We start from the raw sequence: 19,646 nt of genomic DNA, 5'->3' as shown, positions 1-19,646 counted from the left end.
ACCCATTGGCCCTGTGCTCATCACATGCACTCTCCCAAAAAAAAAAACTCTCTAGCAATACACACCAAACGGAGCATGTGCATCTTGCCCCCAAGGTTCTGTACTATCAGCAGATGGATTGGGGACATTAGAAGAAGGAGAAAGATCAGAGAAGGCAGGATCAAAAATCCTTTTTACAAAATGCTTAGGATCAAAGTGTTACTAAACCCACAACAGTAAAATCAGTCTGTATATGCAGTAAAGCATGCTTGTTATAATCACTGTGGAACCTAAGGGGTTAATCCTCTGCATCGTGTAAAAAGGATGTTTGATCCTTTCTGCCCCTTCTCTTGTTGAAATTACCACCTGATACAGACTGAATCCGTAGTGACATGCACATGCTCAGTTTAATGTGTATTACTAGAGAGGTATTTTTTTTTTGGGAGAGTGCATATGATCAGCACAGGGCCAATCAGCACTGTCCAGACAGAGGGTCAGGGGTTTTGCATCCCCCTAGAGCAGAAGGAAAACTCCTCCTACAAGCTTTAACCAGTGCTCTGCTGAAGTCACGAGTGCTCTAACATCTGATGAGAAAAGGTATTTAGCAGTTTATATTTACTAAAATAATTGCATTTCCATGTCGTGTGTACTGTGGGAGACCAGATATAGTGAATGCAGGGCCATGGCTTTAGTAACACTTTAAATCCTTAGGTTCTACAGTAAGTGTAACAAGCATACTAAACTGCATTAACAGACTGATTTTACTGTTGTGGGTTTAGTAACAAATTAAACCTGAATATAAATTACAGACAATACAAAAACCTAAACATATCTTTTTATAGAGAGGAAGCCAGCAGTGTTAAGCAACCAGGCTATAATAAATTGCATAACACTGTCTAACACTGAAAACATGCTTACAGGAATCAAGAGCACAGAAATCCCCCCGTTAATGTGCTGCTGCTCCTTCATTGTCTAGTCAGAAGACCAGGAGACAAAAGGTGACTGTCATGTATTCCCTAAGTGTAATAGAGAAAGAGGAGTCACCCTAAAAGCTAGGCAGTGTTGGAGGGGTGTGTGAATCCCATGAGAGACTGAACGGAATCAAAAATATTTTCCAGAGCTAGACATCTCGCATATATGTATTTGAAATGTGCATCTAATTGCCAGATCAGTTTTAGGGAGCCAACAAGGTGAGCACTCATCAGAGCAATATAATCAGTCCCCAAAACTAAGCACCAGCCATCATCTAACAGTCAGCAGACATTAATTGGTGACCGATATTCATACATTAAGTTATTAATTCAATCATTGTCCAATTTTTATTGTAAAAACAGACAAAAGTGTTCACACCTTCCTACTGCTGAAGGCTATGGGTAATAAAAAATGAGAACATGAGAACCAAACCTTGCCTGAGAGACATATGGGGGTTGCTGTTACCAATTTACTTCTGAAGATGCTAAATGTCTGGATAGTTCACTGAATAAATTGGTTAATTAACGTTTGAGTACCTGACCTGTAGCAACTGTGCTTATGTGTAAAGTCAGACGTGCTGACAGGCATACTTTTTCCAGAAAAGGGACACAAACTAGTGACATAATAGGGTAATCATTATATGGGAGGTGAACCTGAGGTTTTTCTAATAAATGCCAAACATCCCTAAAGTGTAAATTTATATAGGAGAAAACAACCCCCTTGGTATGACATTAAATGCGTCACCAAAATATGTAAAAGTTATATCAGTCTTTATTGAACAAAGGTGAATGATAGCCATAAAACATTAAATAGGCGGCAGTGTATTCAATAATTACAATGGTACCATATAGAATTATGTTGGCATAACAGAGCTCCTAAATGGCATCCAACGCATTTCAGAGTAAGTTTACTCCTTCTTCAGGGTCAAAACTCTGTGCATGAGACATATGGCCTCTACGGAAGCATGCTGTGATAGAGACCAAGTAAAGAGTATCAATGATTGAATTTCTACCATATTAAAAACGTTAGGTGTGTGACCAAGTCCATGACTCCTCCTCAGGCCGCATCCAGACAAGCATCAATAGAGCCAGGGCCCCCCAGGAGAGCACTGAGGCCGCACTGATAGCCACAGAGGCAAATGCTGTTAAGGCAGATGTAGAGTATATTAAAGCCACTAATGTCAAAAAGTCGGTAAAGGGGTAAAAATCCATGGACCATAAGATCCTCCAGTGTTGTAAATCACAGCTCATCCAGAGAAGCCCTAACTGGAGAGCCAGTAGCAGGACCGCAAGAGGTCAAGTCAGACTTCGCATCCAAACATCTAAAGGAAATGTTTAGTTAGTAGCCTCCCTGGCGGTATTCCTGAGTGTAGCTCGGGGTAAAGTTTCAGTACCACAAGCGGTAACCCCGAGCTACACTCGGGCTTACCATGTGTCGCTGCTCCGGGATCTGTTCTTCTCTTACCTTGTCCTGCGCTCCAGCGATGTCCCTCCTGCAGTGTCCCCTGTAATGTCCTCCGGCGGATGCCGGCATCTGTCATCTGGGTTCCGTCCCCTGCGACGTCGGGACGTACGGGGACGGAACTGGTGGGAAATTTGAAAATGACAAAAAGTGACATACACTAAATACACTAAAATCACATAGTAAAACATTACTGTATCAAACCATTTCACATACATTTTGTCCCTAGTGCTTTGTCCTGTGCCCTGCCTGCATTTTTACTGCCTGGAAACTGAGAAACGTCCATGGCGTCCAAAAAGCGTCCCTTTAGGTCAAAATCAGTTTTAGACCAGCTAGAGAACAGTGATAGTAAATTAGAACTACTTGCAGAATTGAGTGATAATGATTCGTGGGGAAATTCGTCATCAGACACTGAAAACGATTTTGCGACTTTGCTCAGTGATGTGCAAACTTGGCGCTATATTTCAGTGTTTTTGGTTTGATTATATTATTGAATTAAATTTATTATTATTATATTATTATTTTTTATGATTATTTATTAAATGATCATTTATGACTTCGTGTTTCAAATTTTAACATACCCGGATGTTTACTAGACTCTTGTTCGGACAGATTTCAGTGAGTTATTCCTAAGAATTACAGGTCTACAATAAAAAAATACATATTTCCATGCAAAAAAATTTACCACTTTGAGCACAGAAATATGGACATGATGGGGGGATTTGCTAAAACTGGAAAGTGCAAACTTTCTGGTGCAACTGTGCATTAAACCAATCAGCTTCCAGGTTTTATTGTCAAAGTTTAATTGAACAAGCTGAAGTTAGAAGCTGATTGGCTACCATGCACAGCTGCACCAGATTCTGAGTACACTAGTTTTAGTAAATCAACCCCAATCAGATCGCTAGGAAGGTTAATTATCAATCATTGTGTAATTTGTTTGTAAAAACAGACAAAATTGTTCACACCTCCCTACTGCCAGAAGGATTTGAAGTGTATTCTGTATGCAACTACTGAAGGCTTCGGGTAATCAAAAATGGGAACATTTATTTATTTATCGAGTTTATATAGCGCCAAAGGGTTTGCTCAGCGCTGTACAATAGAGGGGGGGGACAATACATGAAACAGAACAGTAATATCAAACAGTACACAAGGGGTAAGAGGGCCCTACTCTTTCGAGCTTACAATCTAGGAGGGAGGGGGTAGAGGCACAGGAGGAAACGGCTGTGGGGGATGGAGTGGTAGGAGGAGGGAAGGGCAGCGGCTGTTAGGTGAGGGTGGGGTAGGCTTCCCTGAAGAGGTGGGTTTTCAGGGAGCGCCTGAAGGTGAGGAGGGAAGGTGACAGTCTGATGGATTGGGGTAGTGAGTTCCAGAGGATGGGGGAGGACCTGGAGAAGTCTTGCAGTCGTGCGTGGGAGGAGGAGACCAGGGAGCAAGATAGAAGGAGGTCCTGTGAAGAGCGAAGGGTACGGGTAGGGTGGTACCTGGGAATCAGGTCGGTGAGGTAGTTAGGGGCAGTGTTGTGAATGGCCTTATAGGTCAGGGTGAGCAATTTGAATTTAATGCGTTGGGCAATGGGGAGCCAGTGGAGGGAGAGGCAGAGGGGGGTGGCAGAGGTGGAGCGGCTGGTGAGGTGGATGAGTCTGGCAGCTGAGTTCAGGATGGTCTGAAGCGGGGAGAGTTTGCACTGGGGTAGGCCGGTGAGGAGGGAGTTGCAGTAGTCAAGGCGTGAGATAATCAGGGAACATGAGAACCAAACCTTTCCTGAGAGACATATGGGGGTTGCTTTTACCAATTTACTTCTGAAGATGCTAAATGTCTGGCTAGTTCACTGAATACATTGGTTAATTAACGTTTGAGTACCTGACCTGTAGCAACTGTGCTTATGTGTAAAGTCAAGGTAAAGTCAGACGTGCTGAATGCATACTTTTTCCAGACAAGGGACACAAAGTAGTGGCATAATAGGGTAATCACGACAGCCAGAAATCTAGCTTTTACAGAAAGACACAATGGCAGGCTATATTTTTCTCTTAGGAAAATTTTCCTTTAAAGAGATCCAGTTGCAAAGAGATTTTTTCCTATAGAAGGGCCCCTTGCAAAAGAAGAGCTTTGTGATGACACAACCTGTCACCATATTTACATACAACTGCAATTCCAAATTACTACATCATATTTACAAATTATATATTTTTTGGATTTCTCTAGGCTATATTCAAGATGATCCCTGAATCAGAACAGCAGAACCTCCCAGAGGATGAAAATACACCACAGAAGAGAGCGGACAAGCTATGGGCTTATTTCAAAAAGAAAGATAATGGTAATTCAATTTAATTAAGAGTTCCTTACCAATATAGCAATGTTTGCGATGCATACAATGAACAATCATATTCTTCTAAGCATTTTCCAGTTAAATAGTGAAAGTTCACTCAGGACATGAGATTGTGAAACCCATTATTTATTATTCTTTTTCTGGCTGCTAATGTACAGGAAGAATAGTCTGCCATGCAAGGCAATCAGATATAGAATCAGATATGCACAAAGTACAGAAACTCAGTGCAACCAATTCATATTAATCTGCTTGGGTGCCAATAATTCCTGCAGTTTGTATATAATCATTGCACATTACACATTTTATTTGTATTTATAAGGCAAATTCCTGCTAAGCCAGACTGCATTTCAACACACTTTTCAGTTCATTGTCATGAAACAGCTTTTAGCACATAAAAGATTTTTCAATGGATACAAACAGGACTGGTCCCTTGAGGTCAGAAAATGATTGCTAATGTATTTGCTTTGTTTTTGTTTTTAATTGATATTGAGCAAGACTTTGGAAAGATAGGTTTTGGTAAGTTTTGTTAGACTTTTAGGGCGTGTTACACAAGCATGGGGGGAATGATGAAATATTGAGAACTTCCACGTCTCACTTAAAGTGGAAGTAAACCCTCCTCTCCTTTACAGCCAAGGAAACTGCCATCTTAGCCTCTGTTTGATCTGCAGTTATTCACATGTGATCACCTAGAACACCAACCATTTGATGGCTTAACAGTTCAGTTGAGACTTGACTCACTAGCAACTGTAATTGTTATCATTCATGGCATGCCAAGGTTACTGTATTGGGGAACAGTTAAATCAGTGGGTTTAGTTCAACTTTAAAGTTCATCTAAATCTTTTTTTTTTTTTAAATTTTGGATAGAAATAGGAATGTGTTAATATCCCCATGAGGTTTTTTATTATTGTGCCTCCACTGGAAGATTTATTTTTTTTTTTGTCATGGTGACCACCCCTTTACAGGAAGGGGAAAAAACAGAAAACATGGATAGAGGGGAAATCTTCAAATGGTTCCAGTCACAAATGGCTATGAGGATTTCTTCTGCTTTAGCGTCATATCCTCTTCCAAAACTAAAAAAAACTGCGGCCTGGGGGCCAGATGTGGCCCTTCGCTTGCCTTTATCTGGCCCGTGGGCACTCTTCCTCCCACTGATATGACTTGGAACAGTAGGAAAGAAGGAACGCCCAGTGTCCAAAATAATACAAGTTCAATAGTAAATTAAGAGGTGTTTACTGAGAGTAGCGACAAGTATATCAAGCCAACATGTTTTGGGAGAAAAAGGCTCTCCCTTCTTCAGAGCTGTTGCTGCACTCTATTAAATGGGAATGATTCCTATGTCGGTTATATACAATATTTGCAAAGTTTCGGTGGTAAAACTGACAAAATTACAGGTGAGGCTCCAGGAGCCGAATAAACTTTGTCAGATTTACCTCCAAAAATGTTGCAGATACTGTATATAACCGAATTGGGAATCATTCCCATTTAATAGCGTGCATCACCAGCCCTGAAGAAGGGAGAGCCCTTGTCTCCTGAGACACATTGGCTTGATATACTTGTCACTATTCTCAATAAACACCACTTAATTTATTATCGAACTTGCATTCTTTTGGACATCGGGCGTGCCTTCCTTCCTATTATTCCAAGTCTTCGCTTGAACCTTAAGGCCATACCAGAAAGGCAGCAGCCCAAGCCCTAAGGGGGTTCACTGCTAGTATCCACCACTGGGCACGACCTACTGGAGGGACAACTTCAATCACCCACTGATGACCAGTGACAGATCTAGTCAGTCGAGCGCAGTCTAACAAATTACTTTAGAAAAGAGGCGTTCTTAGGGTGCATCTGCCTTGGAGACCAATGAAGGTAGACAGTGGGAATAGGCACTAGAGCAGCACTTCCAGGAGTAGAAGCAGACTCTGGGCAGGACAGAAGAAAACAAGAAGGCGCTTCTAAGTGCAGTACATCCACATATTTATTGGGGGAAATGGTTAAAACCACTTACAGAGGATGAAAATGCTCAGGCATATGAAACATCAATGCAGGGCTCCTGTCACTGTGTCCTGGAGCTCACTGTGCCATCCAGCAGCAGCAGGGGAAGCTCAGATGCAACTCCAAGATGGCCACCACTCTTCCTGGGCCTTTGTGGAATGCACGCCATCCGCGTGGAACGCACATCCCGGAAGTGACGTCAATGGTGGGCGGTGACACGTTTTGGAGCATGCGCAATCACTTCTTCATCAAGACAGCAACCCACTGTGAACTGAGCCGAATAAATAGGAGGGGAAGGTGGGGACTCAGCCCTTCTCCTCCTGTCACGGTGCTGTACAGGAAGAAGAGGGCTCCTTCTTTAGGTGTCCTATCTATGCCTGCCGGCTGTGGTTTGTCCTTTGTAAGTGGTTTTAAACGTTTTCACCAATAAATATGTGAATGTACTGCACTTAGAAGTGCCTTCTTGTTCTCTTCTAACAAATTACTTTCCCACTGATATGAGACATAAGACACAATGAGATATTCTGCCAACAATGGGACACGATTTCTGAAACTGATATCAACAATGGGACACTACTCTTCTCCCTAATACCAAATGTGGCGATTATTCTCACTGATGCCAGGAAATATATTACTCCTGCTGGCCACGGTCCCACCCCCCCTAAAGTGTGAAGGACAATAAAATGGCCCTTTGTTTAGAAAGTATGTCTTTGTTTAGAAAGTTTGGAGACCCCTGATTTAGAGTATGCACCAACTAATTGGAAATATAATACTATAGATTGTGTAGATATGTGTGTTAAAGAAAATTACGGGTAGAAAAGGGCAAGATTATGCAGCTATGAAATGCATTCCCCTCCAGGTAACATAACTGTAGTGGACTCCCAAACCTTCCTGTCACAGCTGGATGCCAAGCTGTTTTGACAGGCAAAGCTACTACACTTCCTAATAGTGTCAGAGCTTACCACTAAGCCCTACCACACACACACCTATTGGCCTGTCATTATATTATCCTTAGAGGGCAGGTCAAGCTTTGGTACCATTGGGAACTGCTGAAACATTGCATTTTAGAACTACCTGAGATTGCAACATGACAGGAAGGTTTGAGTGGCTGCTGAAGATGTGTGCAAGCTCCCCATACCTGCCCCAAGTGATAAAGTCTCTTTAAAGGTGTTCTCCACTTTCAACAAAAAAGTGAATCAACTCTATATGTTCATTGATGTAAGCTGGTGAAGGGCTTTCCAGCTCAGAACTTTTACTCCTCATCTGATCACAGTTTATAAAAGTAACAAGGCCAAAGTTGCACTATGAGCTGGTTAGCCTGGTTCCATTCAAAACGTAATACTTATAAATGTTTCAGCAGTCTTGCATCTGCTTTTTTGAAGTTTGAAAAACAACCACCAACCAACACCGGTGAGGGGGATTTTCACTTTTGTGGAATCTGGTAAAGTGGATGAAAACCTAACTAAATGACAATTAGTTTTCCAAAGAACTGTACAGTACATTGTTTTGGATTTAACAAGCTAAACCGCTCTAAGTGTCTTTTGAATGGGGTTTGTAGAAGCAATGATAGAATCAACAAATTCTGAACCTAGTCTAATGAGCAAACCCATATGGCATTAGTGTTTCTGTGGTTATTTTTATTTATTTATTTATTTATTACAAGTACTTATACAGCGCCATCAATTTACGCAGCACTTTACATACAGTATCTCACAGAAGTGAGTACACCCCTCACATTTTTGTAAATATTTTATTATATCTTTTCATGTGAAGAAATGACACTTTGGTACAATGTAAAGTAGTGAGTGTACAGCTTGTATAACAGGGTGAATTTGCTGTCCCCTCAAAATAACTCAACACACAGCCATTAATGTCTAAACTGCTGGCAACAAAAGTTAGTATACCCCTAAGTGAAAATGTCCAAATTGGGCCCAATTAGCCATTTTCCCACCCCTGTGTCATGACTCATTAGTGTTACAAGGTTTCAGGTGTGAATGTGGAGCAGGTGTGTTAAATTTGGTGTTATCACTCTCACTATCTCATACTGGTCACTGAAAGTTCAACATGGCACCTCATGGCAAAGAACTCTCTGAGGATCTGAAAAAAATTGTTGCTTTACATAAAGATGACCTAGGCTATAAGAAGATTGCCAAGCCCCAGAAACTGAGCTGCAGCATGGTGGCCAAGACCATACAGCAGTTTAACAGGACAAGTCCCACTCAGAACAGGCCTCACCATGGTTGACCAGAGAAGTTGAGTGCACATGCTCAGTGTCTTATCCAGAGGTTGTCTTTGGGAAATAGACATATGAGTGCTGCCAGGTAAACTTATTTGGTTCAGATGGTGTCAAGCGTGTGTGGCGGCAACCAGGTGAGGAGTACAAAGACAAGTGTGTCTTGCCTACAGTCAAGCATGGTGGTGGGAGTGTCATGGTCTGGGGCTGCATGAGTGCTGCCAGCACTGGGGAGCTACAGTTCATTGAGGGAAACATGAATAACAACATGTACTGTGACATACTGAAGCAGAACATGATCCCCTCCCTTCGGAGACTGGGCCGCAGGGCAGTATTCCAACATAACGACCCCAAACACAACTCCAAGATGACCACTGCCTTGTTAAAGAAGCTGAGAGTAAAGGTGATGGACTGGCCAAGCATGTCTGCAGACCTAAACCCTATTGAGCATCTGTGGGGAATCCTCGAATGGAAGGTGGAGGAGTGCAAGGTCTCTAACATCCACCAGCTCCATGATGTCATCATGGAGGAGTGAAAGAAGACTCCAGTGGCAAGCTGTGAAGCTCTGGTGAACTCCATGCCCAAGAAGATTAAGGCAGTGCTAGAAAATAATGGTGGCCACACAAAATATTGACACTTTGGGCCCAATTTGGACATTTTCACTTTGGGGTGTACTCGCTTTTGTTGCCAGTGGTTTAGACATTAATGGCTGTGTGTTGAGTTATTTTGAGGGGACAGCAAATTTACACTGTTATACAAGCTGTACACTCACTACTTTACATTGTAGCAAAGTGTAATTTCTTCAGTGTTGTCACATGAAAAGATAGAATACAATATTTACAAAAATGTGAGGGGTGTACTCACTTCTGTGAGATACTGTATATATATTTTGTACAGTCACATCATTCCCTAACCCTCAAGGAGTGTACAATTAAAGGTTCCTAACCAGGGGCGGACTGACCATTTGGAAACTCGGGCATTGCCTGAGGGCCCGGGGTCAGTAGGGGGCCCCATGAGATGCCCCTGGTACCTTTTTCATAGGCTTTTTTGAGTTTGGGCAAGGACACAGGGGCCCCATGGTCCCCTATTGCCCCATGAGTTGTCAGTCTGCCCCTGTTCCTAACTCACATTCATACATACATATACTAGGGCCAATTGAGACAGGAGCCAATTCACCTACAAGCATATCTTTGGATTGTGGGAGGGGTATATTAATTTTACATAAGAAATTGGTTTATTTTTATATATTTTTATTTCTCTTCATCCAGATAAAATTGCTGAAGGGGAATTCATTCAAGGAGTTATGATGAATGATGAAATAATGCGGCTTATCCAATATGACCCTAAAGTAGCTAACAAGACTTGAAGAAAGACAGCAAGGCATAAAAGAACGCCAAATGTGCTTGCCTGTGGTGTATATAATTTGGTGTATATATGTGTTTGTGAGTTGTCAGGTGGTGTTTACTGTCTATAATATAAGGATGTAGAGTTACTTTGTAGATGCCTTCTTTTAATCTGGACTAAAAGATTCTAGCATAAAAATCACTCTAAATTTTCTGTTTCCTAGACCTACAGTAAAAAATCTCATAAAACAACAGGGAAGTCAAGGTTAAAAAAAGGCGACAGAGATCTTTGGCATAAATTGTGTGATTGCAGTGTTGGATTACCCAATATATGGAGCAGGTGTGGGCCATTAGGGAATAAATTAATTGGGCTACTGGGCCACATGCAGTACGATACTTCTGCAATGGGGTTTAGGTTTGTGGTAGACTGCCATAATATGTCACATACTCTATTAACATAGCATGTTATTCAAAGAGGCTTGTATTAGAGGGTCAGTGCAAAGTTCAGTCATGTTTTCCCTGCCCTACCAATTCCTTTCTCTAGGTCACGTGACTGTAATATGACATGGTGTAGTGTAGGGGCAGATGGGACAGCATAGGCATCTAACACAGGCTTCCCTATACTGTACAACTCTAGAGTAACAGGGAAGTATAGCAAAGCACCAGTGTACTCAGCACATTCTGCAGATGAAGTAAGTGACATGTAATGGCAGCTGTCGATGTAACTAGAAAGTCTTAAAGCCATCTCTCTCTGTAAATGAGAAATCTTTAGTCTTTCATTCTCTGTACCTGGACAGTCTCTTTCTGTAACTAAGCAATGTTTCCATAACTTTTCAGTCTTTTACTGTGTGCTGGTTCTAGAGCAGGTTGCAGGTCAAGTACTGAGTATTAAATAAAAGATCTCAAATGTTTTACACTAACTTTGGTATCAACTGTTGTGTTGCAGTTTGCCATTTTGTTTAGAGCTACCTAGTGTGTTTCCCCATTCATCCAAGAAAGGACACCCCAACACAACCAAATTAATTAAATAAGGTTTCTTGATTTCATGATCAGTCATTACACACAAAATAAACTACTCATTCTCAGTGATGCTCAAAATTACCCTCCAGGCACTGATTATTCCAGGAGTGCCTTTCTCATACCATTTCCAATCTTGGGGTCCTAAAATGCACATTGCAAGTCCAAAGAGTGCTGCTAATGGCCATGCTAGAGATCTTATTGGTCCTGTAATTGGCTATTATCCAAGACATTAAATTACTGAAGACTAGTTGTGTCGGAGCATATTTATTATGATTTAAGCCCATTTTCAGTAATAGGTTCACATACTAAGCAAGCAAAGAAATGGAGTTTTTGTTGTGTGTCTATCCATGTAGTGAGAAAGAACCCACTTCCTATTTATAAAATTAACATAATTGGTGACATAAGTTAAAAACCTGTTAAATGTTTATTGTTAATTGTTGAACATATAAAAACACATTCTGCAGTTAATGAGTATCTCTAGTAAAAAAAAAAAATCACAATTTAATGCATGGCTATATAGTAAAATTCACACAGTATCCCATTCATTTTCCAGTTTATTAATCAGAAGCTACAATTCCAGATTTCATCAGGATCAGCATGGAATGTAAAATGAGATATTGTGCTCTATGAACACCATTTTATCTCAACAGATGGGCCTAAAGTGTATATAAACCCTAATAGTAAACTTTTTTATTTTCTAAATTTTGGTCTGTTAAATATACTGTACCACTGGAAGATTGCAATTTGCTATGCACTCTGCTCCTTCTGCAATGAAATACCAAGTAGTTACATCATCTCTGCCCAGCTCTCCTCTCTGGGCTACCAAACATCTCCCTCCTATGTTATGGAGACGGGAAGTGGGGTGTTCAGTAATCCAAATGAGTGAGCAGCCTAGGGTGACAACGCAAATTCTCCACAGTTACTGCACTGTATGTAAGAGTTGTCACCTTATGGCAGGAATGGTTTTTACTGGCCAGATCCTCAGGTAAAAATAAAGTAAAAAAAACCTTTAAAAAAGATTACTAATTCATCCATCACATCTAAGAACTGGCAAATGAAATATATTATTTGTTTTGGGGTCAAGATACACTTTAAGCCTGGTAGGGAGTTAAAACAAAAGTACAATGAAGGTGCTTACTGTCAATGAGTTGACTATTAAATTTAGATTTTTACAGTAGAGCCCATTTACTGCAGATGCAGCATTACCCTGGTTTGTTCACTGTTGGTAAACTGTATAATCAAAACTCATGTGTGTCATCATAATTATCATAAAAACACCACAAACCCGTGAAGATTCTTTGTACTTTGCTTTTGGTTAATTTTCGTATGTCTACATTTTACTAGACAGTGTTCACAAGCAAGTTTCAGAAATGTGTTAGTACATATCTTTAATTCCTTGTGGTTTTGCATTAATAATAAATATACAACAATATGTTTATGTGTGCTATTATTTGAAGTGGAAAATTCAATTGTTTCTGAATTTGGAATAAAAAAAAAATTAAATTGTTCGTAAAGTGTTTCTTTCTTTTAGTTTTCTAATAATTACTGATTAAAAATGATTAATACAATTGTATTTTAGAGAATTTTCCTGCACTGAAAAGTAGGCAGATGAACAAGCAATGGCATTGACATTAAGGTGAAACTTTAGGCAAACATTTACATATGTATATGTTTGAACTACAAATACAGTATGTTTTCTGTTTTTTCAGCCAAGGATTTATAATTTTGGCAAGTGACACACACATCAGCTACATCCTGGTTTAGCATTACCGCCATCTGGGTTAAATGTCTCATCATTGGATCACCAGGGGGTTGATTTACTAAAACTGGAGAGTGCAAAATGTGGTGCAGCTGTGAATGGTAGCCAAGCAGTTTCTAACTTGAGCTTGATTAATTAGACTTCCACAAAAAAAAACTGTAAGGTGATTGGCTTCTATGCAGAGTTGCCCCAGATTTTGCACTCTTCAGTTTTAGTCAATTACCCCCTTAGTGACATAGGAAGCTGAAATGCTGAACAAGGAAAAAATATTGCTTAAGTGTATGCAAATTGTAAATATTGCATTGAAAGTGTTTGTTATACTATGTGTTTTATAACTTCAAAAAATACCTGTTTTTTGTCAGAAATTCAGACCTATCCTGTGCCTGTGTTGTTGAGACTATTTAGCTCTCCCAGTTCTTAGCTTGGGACTGCAAGCAGGGCCGCAGATAAGGGGGTACCACCAGTCCTCCTGTACTGGGCCCAGGCCAGCAGGGGGGCCCAGGCAGCTTCGTGAATCAGAGGTGGGCAGGGATGGTTTTCCAGCATGACCGGGGGGGGGGGCAATTATGGAGCTGATCCCCTGTATGGCTATGCCTGCAGCAGCTGAAAGCTGGCTTCTTTTGTTCCTCCCACTGGCTTTGAGCTGCTGCAGAGAGAGCCATACAGGGGATCGGTTCCAGTAATTGCCCCCCAACTGCACCCATTACCCTCCCTGTGCACCTTAAGTGTCCCTGTGTTCCCCCACACTCACAGTGCTGCTAGCTTACCTCCTTTCCTTCCCACCAGCAGCTGCAAGCACACAATAGGATCCTTCAGGATGGAGAGTGAGGGAATGGTCCGGGAAATGTCACATTTACCAGCCCCTTCTTTTCCTAAATGAACACAATGAGTAATCAATACCAATTACTCACTGTGTTCATTTATAACTGAAGCCTAGCAAACTGTACTTTTTGGGGACAGAGCCCTGTTAGAAACCACAGGGCCCCCTACAGCCAACCTAACAGCAGCCCTGACTGCAAGTCAGCTAGTTTCCATGCTGTGGATAAGAAGGCAGCAGGAGTGGTTGAGTAGTTAAGCAAAAGACAAAGGGCAGGGCTGACACCATTCAATTCTACATAAAAAAAAGTTGTTTGTTGTCAGCTGATAACAGAATTTAGCATTTCTAGCAGATCATTTCTAGAGTGCATTTCTAGCAGATCAACATTTATTTTTCTGCAGTCTTTAATGTTCATCCAAAACCTAACTAACTCTAAACCTACTTGCAGCCAAATTCTAAAACAAATCTATCTAGCCCTGTAATGAAGAAATTGCCTTTACAGTCCAGTCCCATGCTGAGCTGTCAGCAGCGGCTTCAGTATGTGCAGGTAAAAAATGTGTATTTACTATTTTTTATTTTTGAGCAGGACTCCTGCAGACCTGTCTGTATCTGGGTTGTACAGGCACACAGATATATTGTCTGATAAGAAGACTCATTGAACTACCACAGTGCTCAACAGCACCATGGTATTTCATTAAGAACTACAAGCTGACATCCAAGGCTGTCAGGATTTGTAGTTTATTCATTCACAGAGCTCTGTGAATGAATGACGCAGCCATTTGGGCTGAGCCCTGCTGTTTTTAAAACTTCTCCCAATACTGCTGTTGCAGGGGGTGTTGGGATCAGCTGCAGGATCGGGAACACATTATATGTTCCCTAAAAACGGGTGGAACATGTAACATTGTCCCAAAGGTAAACTCATCTCTTAAGGGTATTAAGCATGGACAGAGGCGGACTGACAATTCATGGGGCCCCCGGGCTATAGGGGATCATGGGGCCCCTGTGTCCTCGCCCACACCCAAAAAAACCTATGAAAAAGCCAATGAAAGGTACCAGGGGCATCTGATGGGCCCTCTACTGACCCCAGGCGCTCGGGCAATGCCCGAGTGCTCGAATGGTCAGTCCGCCCCTGAACATGAACACATTTGCATATTTTGCAGTGATGTAGTGCATACGCTCTACTTAGGAATTATATATGCCACCTGTTTGGCTGTGCAATGTAAAAATTAATGGAAATCACAGGACTGGCTTTTCAGAATTGCAAATCCTTTGGCAGGTAAACCAGTAATTATATGTATTTTATTATATGTATGTGTATTGAGCTTTTTCCCAGGGTTTCATCTTCATTTCCATTACAATGTTCGGAAATTCATCCATTGGGCTCCAAGCTTCTTCACTTGCAATTCGCAGCAAAGCAACTACTGTAAGTGTAGATAGACAAACTCAGTGCTTGCAAATTCCTGTAAAAGTAGCTCTTTAACTCCCATGTGCTCAAATAGAAAAAAAAAAAACATAGTTAAGTTCCACCATAGATGACAACATCTGACAACACTTTTATGTGTGTATATTTGTTCTCGGTGTACTGTAGTAGGAGCATACCCTAGGCAATTGTAACTCCTGTCCAGTAGAGATGTTTTATTAATTTTTTTCTTTTCATTCCTAGCAGTTGGATGCATTATTTCTCCCAAGGGAGACAAAAAGAAAACACAATATAATTCATAATTTTATTAGACACAAAGATTACTAGAAAACAGTAGGTGATAACATCTTCCGTTTTTGCTTTTCGAGAAAGCCTAAGTTGTTTTTTCAAACAACCACCCACTAAGTAATCTGTGTGGGCCAGAGTGGGGTGAAGGTGGCAGTACATGGGTTCTCTTTTTGTACTACTATGGAGGACAGATACAGAAAGAATGTCCATGACAGATATCCACAGTAAAGGAAACAACAGTAAGTGGAAACTTACCCCTGTTGTAATGGTAAATAAATTGTTTAAAATTGTTATGGTTTAGGATGTTTCTTGCTTCCAAAAAGTACTCACTTTGGAATGCTCAGATTTACAAAATCACTGTTTTTCTTATATGTGTGCATTATATGCAACTCTGTCTAAAAATTGATTATTAATATAATATACCACAGATACCTTTTATATTTGGTGGGCCATAACTGCCGGAAAATCTTTAGATTAGACTCATATCCTATGTTTGAACTCCTAGACAGAAGGGACATTTAATGAAGGGGTTCTTAGTAGAGAATACTAACTTACACAATCGGTTTGCTTTGTTTCAAACAGAAATATTTATTATAAGGTTTAATGTATGTTTTATTAGAATATATAATTTCCATGAGCTGCATAAAAATGGTGTGCATGTACTTTGTGTTTCAGTATAGTCACAGCACTGCTCTGTACTGTAAATATTTGACAGCATGGTATACCTTATTCCTAATATATATAACATTAGATATGAATATATGTAAAATATCATATATAATATACTGGCGTAATTACTAGATACCTGTTAAAATATACCGTTCTTGGAACATATTAAGCTTGTGTGCCTTACATATTTATCATGTGTTCTGCAGCTCAATTTACCACCATCACCACTGCGATTTGACTTTGAAGTGCATAGAGGGAGCAATGTCCTTTGTACTGGATCCAATTAAAGGCATCCATGGTTCATAACAGATGGTCATGTTTATTAATTACAAATATGAGAAAGGGGAATTCTGCCCAGGGTTTAATATAGTGTAGTCAGTCTTATAAAAATGTTTACCTTCTGTTTTCCCCAAATAAGAGGCTTTACAATTCCATATAACAGTGCAGATGTGAGCATTTTACAGCATGGTAAAGCACAGAACAAAAGTGCCCTGGCTTGTGCAGATCATAACATTTGTTGGTAGACTATACTAAATATGAATGCACTTACACTTTTATTTATGATATTCTACCAATAACGTTTATCTGTGAAATCCAGTTCATTTATGATGAATATTTCCTGTTCAAAGATTGCAAGGATTGATGAGAACCACGCCAAGTGCTTGCCCTAATTGCTATCAATATGGGGCCCTAGCATGGTGCCTAGCAACAGCCTACACTTCCCCGAAATATTCCTTGCTCATGATATTACTGTAGGGCACTTGTGTTAGAGATCAGGCACTACTAACAGAAAACTCTGTTAGAAAATGGAGGATGAATAAACATAGTTAAGTTCCACCATAGATGACAACACTTTTATGTGTGTATATTTGTTCTCGGTGTACTGTAGTGGGAGCATACCCTAGGCAATTGTGACTCCTGTCTAGTAGAGATGTTTTATTAATTATTTCCTTTTCATTCCTAGCAGTTGGATGCATTATTTCTCCCAAGGGAGACAAAAAGAAAAACACAATATAATTCATAATTTTATTAGACACAAATAAAGATTAGCTGTTAGAAAATGGAGGATGAATACCACTCTGACAAGCCCATTCAGCAGAACGGAGGCAACAATGCATGATCTACCAAGAAGCGAGACAAGCAGCCAATGGTTCTTTTAAAGAAGTATTAGTTTTGGCAAGATGAATCCAGATACAACTGATATATTTTTAATGGAATAATCAGTTGCTAAATTAATCATGGAAGGATCTCAAGATTCTCTTTTTCATACACAAGAGAAAATAAAACAGAGCAGAAAGACCGGGTGTTTGCTTGAAAATGCAAACCTTAGGGAGAAAACACATTCGCCTGAACATAACTAGTCCAGCAGATACTGTATGCTTTACCTGCTAGTATGCTTAGCATAGAAAATGTGCTTGAAGAAATAAATACGCTTTACGATGTAAAGCTTTGATAAAGCCAACCAATGATAGGAAATCCTTTTTCAGCAGGGCTTATTTCTATACAAAAACCTAATTATGCACTCTACAAGTGAGTGGGTAACACATTATGACCTATCATGTGTCTCCATGTGCAATAGCTCAGAGCAATGGACCATCCTACCTGATCTAGTTCTCACAAGGCAACCAACCATTTGCCTTAGTGACTCTCATGACATACATTTACGATTTTGTAAGGTAAATTATAAATGGGTTACTTCACCAAAATGATATCTGCCCTACTGCAAATCTATAAAGTTTAAAACATTATATAAAAATAATTATACAACCTTTACCAACAGTTCATGGACAGAGAAAAACACATCTCTTTATAAAGAAAACATCCAATATGTATGGATAGAGACAGACTGGGTTGCTGCCCCTCCAATTTCTTGCACCAGCCACCAGCAGCCAAGAGTAGAGTCATTCTCCTACCTTCTGATGTCTGCCTGAATAGCAAGACAAGCAGTCAGGAAAGGCTGGCTATTCTAAAGTACAGTGGACCCTACTTAGAAGTCTTCCACCAAATCATACACGAAAAAAAAAAAAAAAAAAAAAACACACACTACATCTTCTTCTCCCCTCCAATATCTGGCCCTATTGCCTCCTTTTCTCCCCTCCTCCATAGTCCCATCCCAGCCTGCACCATCTGGTCCTGATGCCTCATCTCTCTCCCCCTCCCCTGTGTAGTCTAACAACCTCTTGCCTTATCACCCACCATAATCCAGTCTTGCTGCCTAATCTCTCCCAATCTACAATAAATGTGTCCTGCTTTACCCCCCCATGACTATGTCTTTATGGTTTTCATAAATCTGTGCATGTTTCAATGATTTGCAGTTTAAAACATATAAAAGCAAAACATGGACATCAAAATTGGACAATGCCAGACAATGTGCCAATTTGAAGACTAATTCCTCCCCACTGCATTAATTGAGCTTAACAAGCCAGCTATTAGACATCTCACATGGTGCTGCCTGCATTCACTGAACTATATGACTGCTTTAGGACATTAAAAAAGCATTTTTTAAACATAGAACAGTGTTCTGTGTTAAAGCATATCTAACCCAAAAACAAAAAAATATATATAAATTTCCACCCTGCTCCTTAATCAAAAGTCAACTGAAAATTTGACTTTTGTCAAGCCGGATGTTGGCACCAGGATCATCCACGGCTGTAAGTTACTACGATTCAGCAGGAACTGGGAAAACTTTGAGGTATCTATGGCAGCCTTTAGGCTCCATGCACACTAGTGTTTGTTAAGCTCCTAGAACAGGGTTCTCCAAACTATGGCCCTCCAGGTGTTGAGTAACTGCAAGTCCCATGAGACCTTGCAAGACTCTAACAGCCACAGGTAAGACTCCAGGAGGCAGAGGCATGATGGAACTTGTAGTACTTCAACAGCTGGAGGGCCATAGTTTGGAGAGCCCTGGCCTAGAAGCTTTTAGCATTTTTCTGTTCCTAGAAGCTAGTGTTATCCGATGTATTCATGTACACTACTTTAGGCTATTAGCATTTTTTGAGCTTCTAAGAACAGAAACAAAAAAAACAAACTTGTTTTTGTAGTTTTTTGGAGCGCTTTTCCAGCAGAAAAAACACCACATGCTCCTAAAAGCTTTTTTTCTACATGTACTGTAAAACCGCTAATGCTCCTAAACAATTTTTATCTAGCATTTTTTGAGCTTAAAAAAAAAAAAAAAAAAAACACACTAGTAGGCAGCACAGTGGCTAAATGGTTACCACTTTCACCTGGCAGTACTAGGGTTGTTGGTTTGAATCCCAGCCACGACACCATCCACCTGGAGTCTGCGTGGGTTTCCTTCGGGTACTCTGGTTTTCTTCCACACTCCAAAGACATGCTGGTAGGTTAATTGGATCCTGTCTGAATTGTCCCTAGT

The 19,646-nt window shown here is 40.4% G+C and overlaps 1 protein-coding gene across 1 annotated transcript in view; it reads left to right on the top strand.

Moving 5' to 3' along the window:
* LOC149461287 (visinin-like) overlaps positions 1 to 12,828 on the top strand; it is a 44,653-nt gene extending 31,825 nt beyond the window's left edge. The window contains exons 2-3 of the mRNA XM_089678639.1: positions 4,615 to 4,726; positions 10,226 to 12,828. Of these exons, the coding sequence (XP_089534765.1) occupies positions 4,615 to 4,726; positions 10,226 to 10,323 (210 nt within the window). The 3' untranslated portion in view covers positions 10,324 to 12,828. The remainder of the gene's footprint in view (positions 1 to 4,614; positions 4,727 to 10,225) is intronic.
* The last annotated feature ends 6,818 nt before the right edge of the window (positions 12,829 to 19,646 follow it).

Source organism: Staurois parvus, unplaced genomic scaffold (assembly GCF_062004578.1).
Source record: "Staurois parvus isolate SC_StPar_1 unplaced genomic scaffold, SC_StPar_1.0 ptg000207l, whole genome shotgun sequence".
In the NCBI taxonomy this organism is placed as follows: domain Eukaryota; kingdom Metazoa; phylum Chordata; class Amphibia; order Anura; family Ranidae; genus Staurois; species Staurois parvus.
Note: the sequence above shows the minus strand (reverse complement) of the source record. Positions and strands in the feature narration are given on the sequence as shown.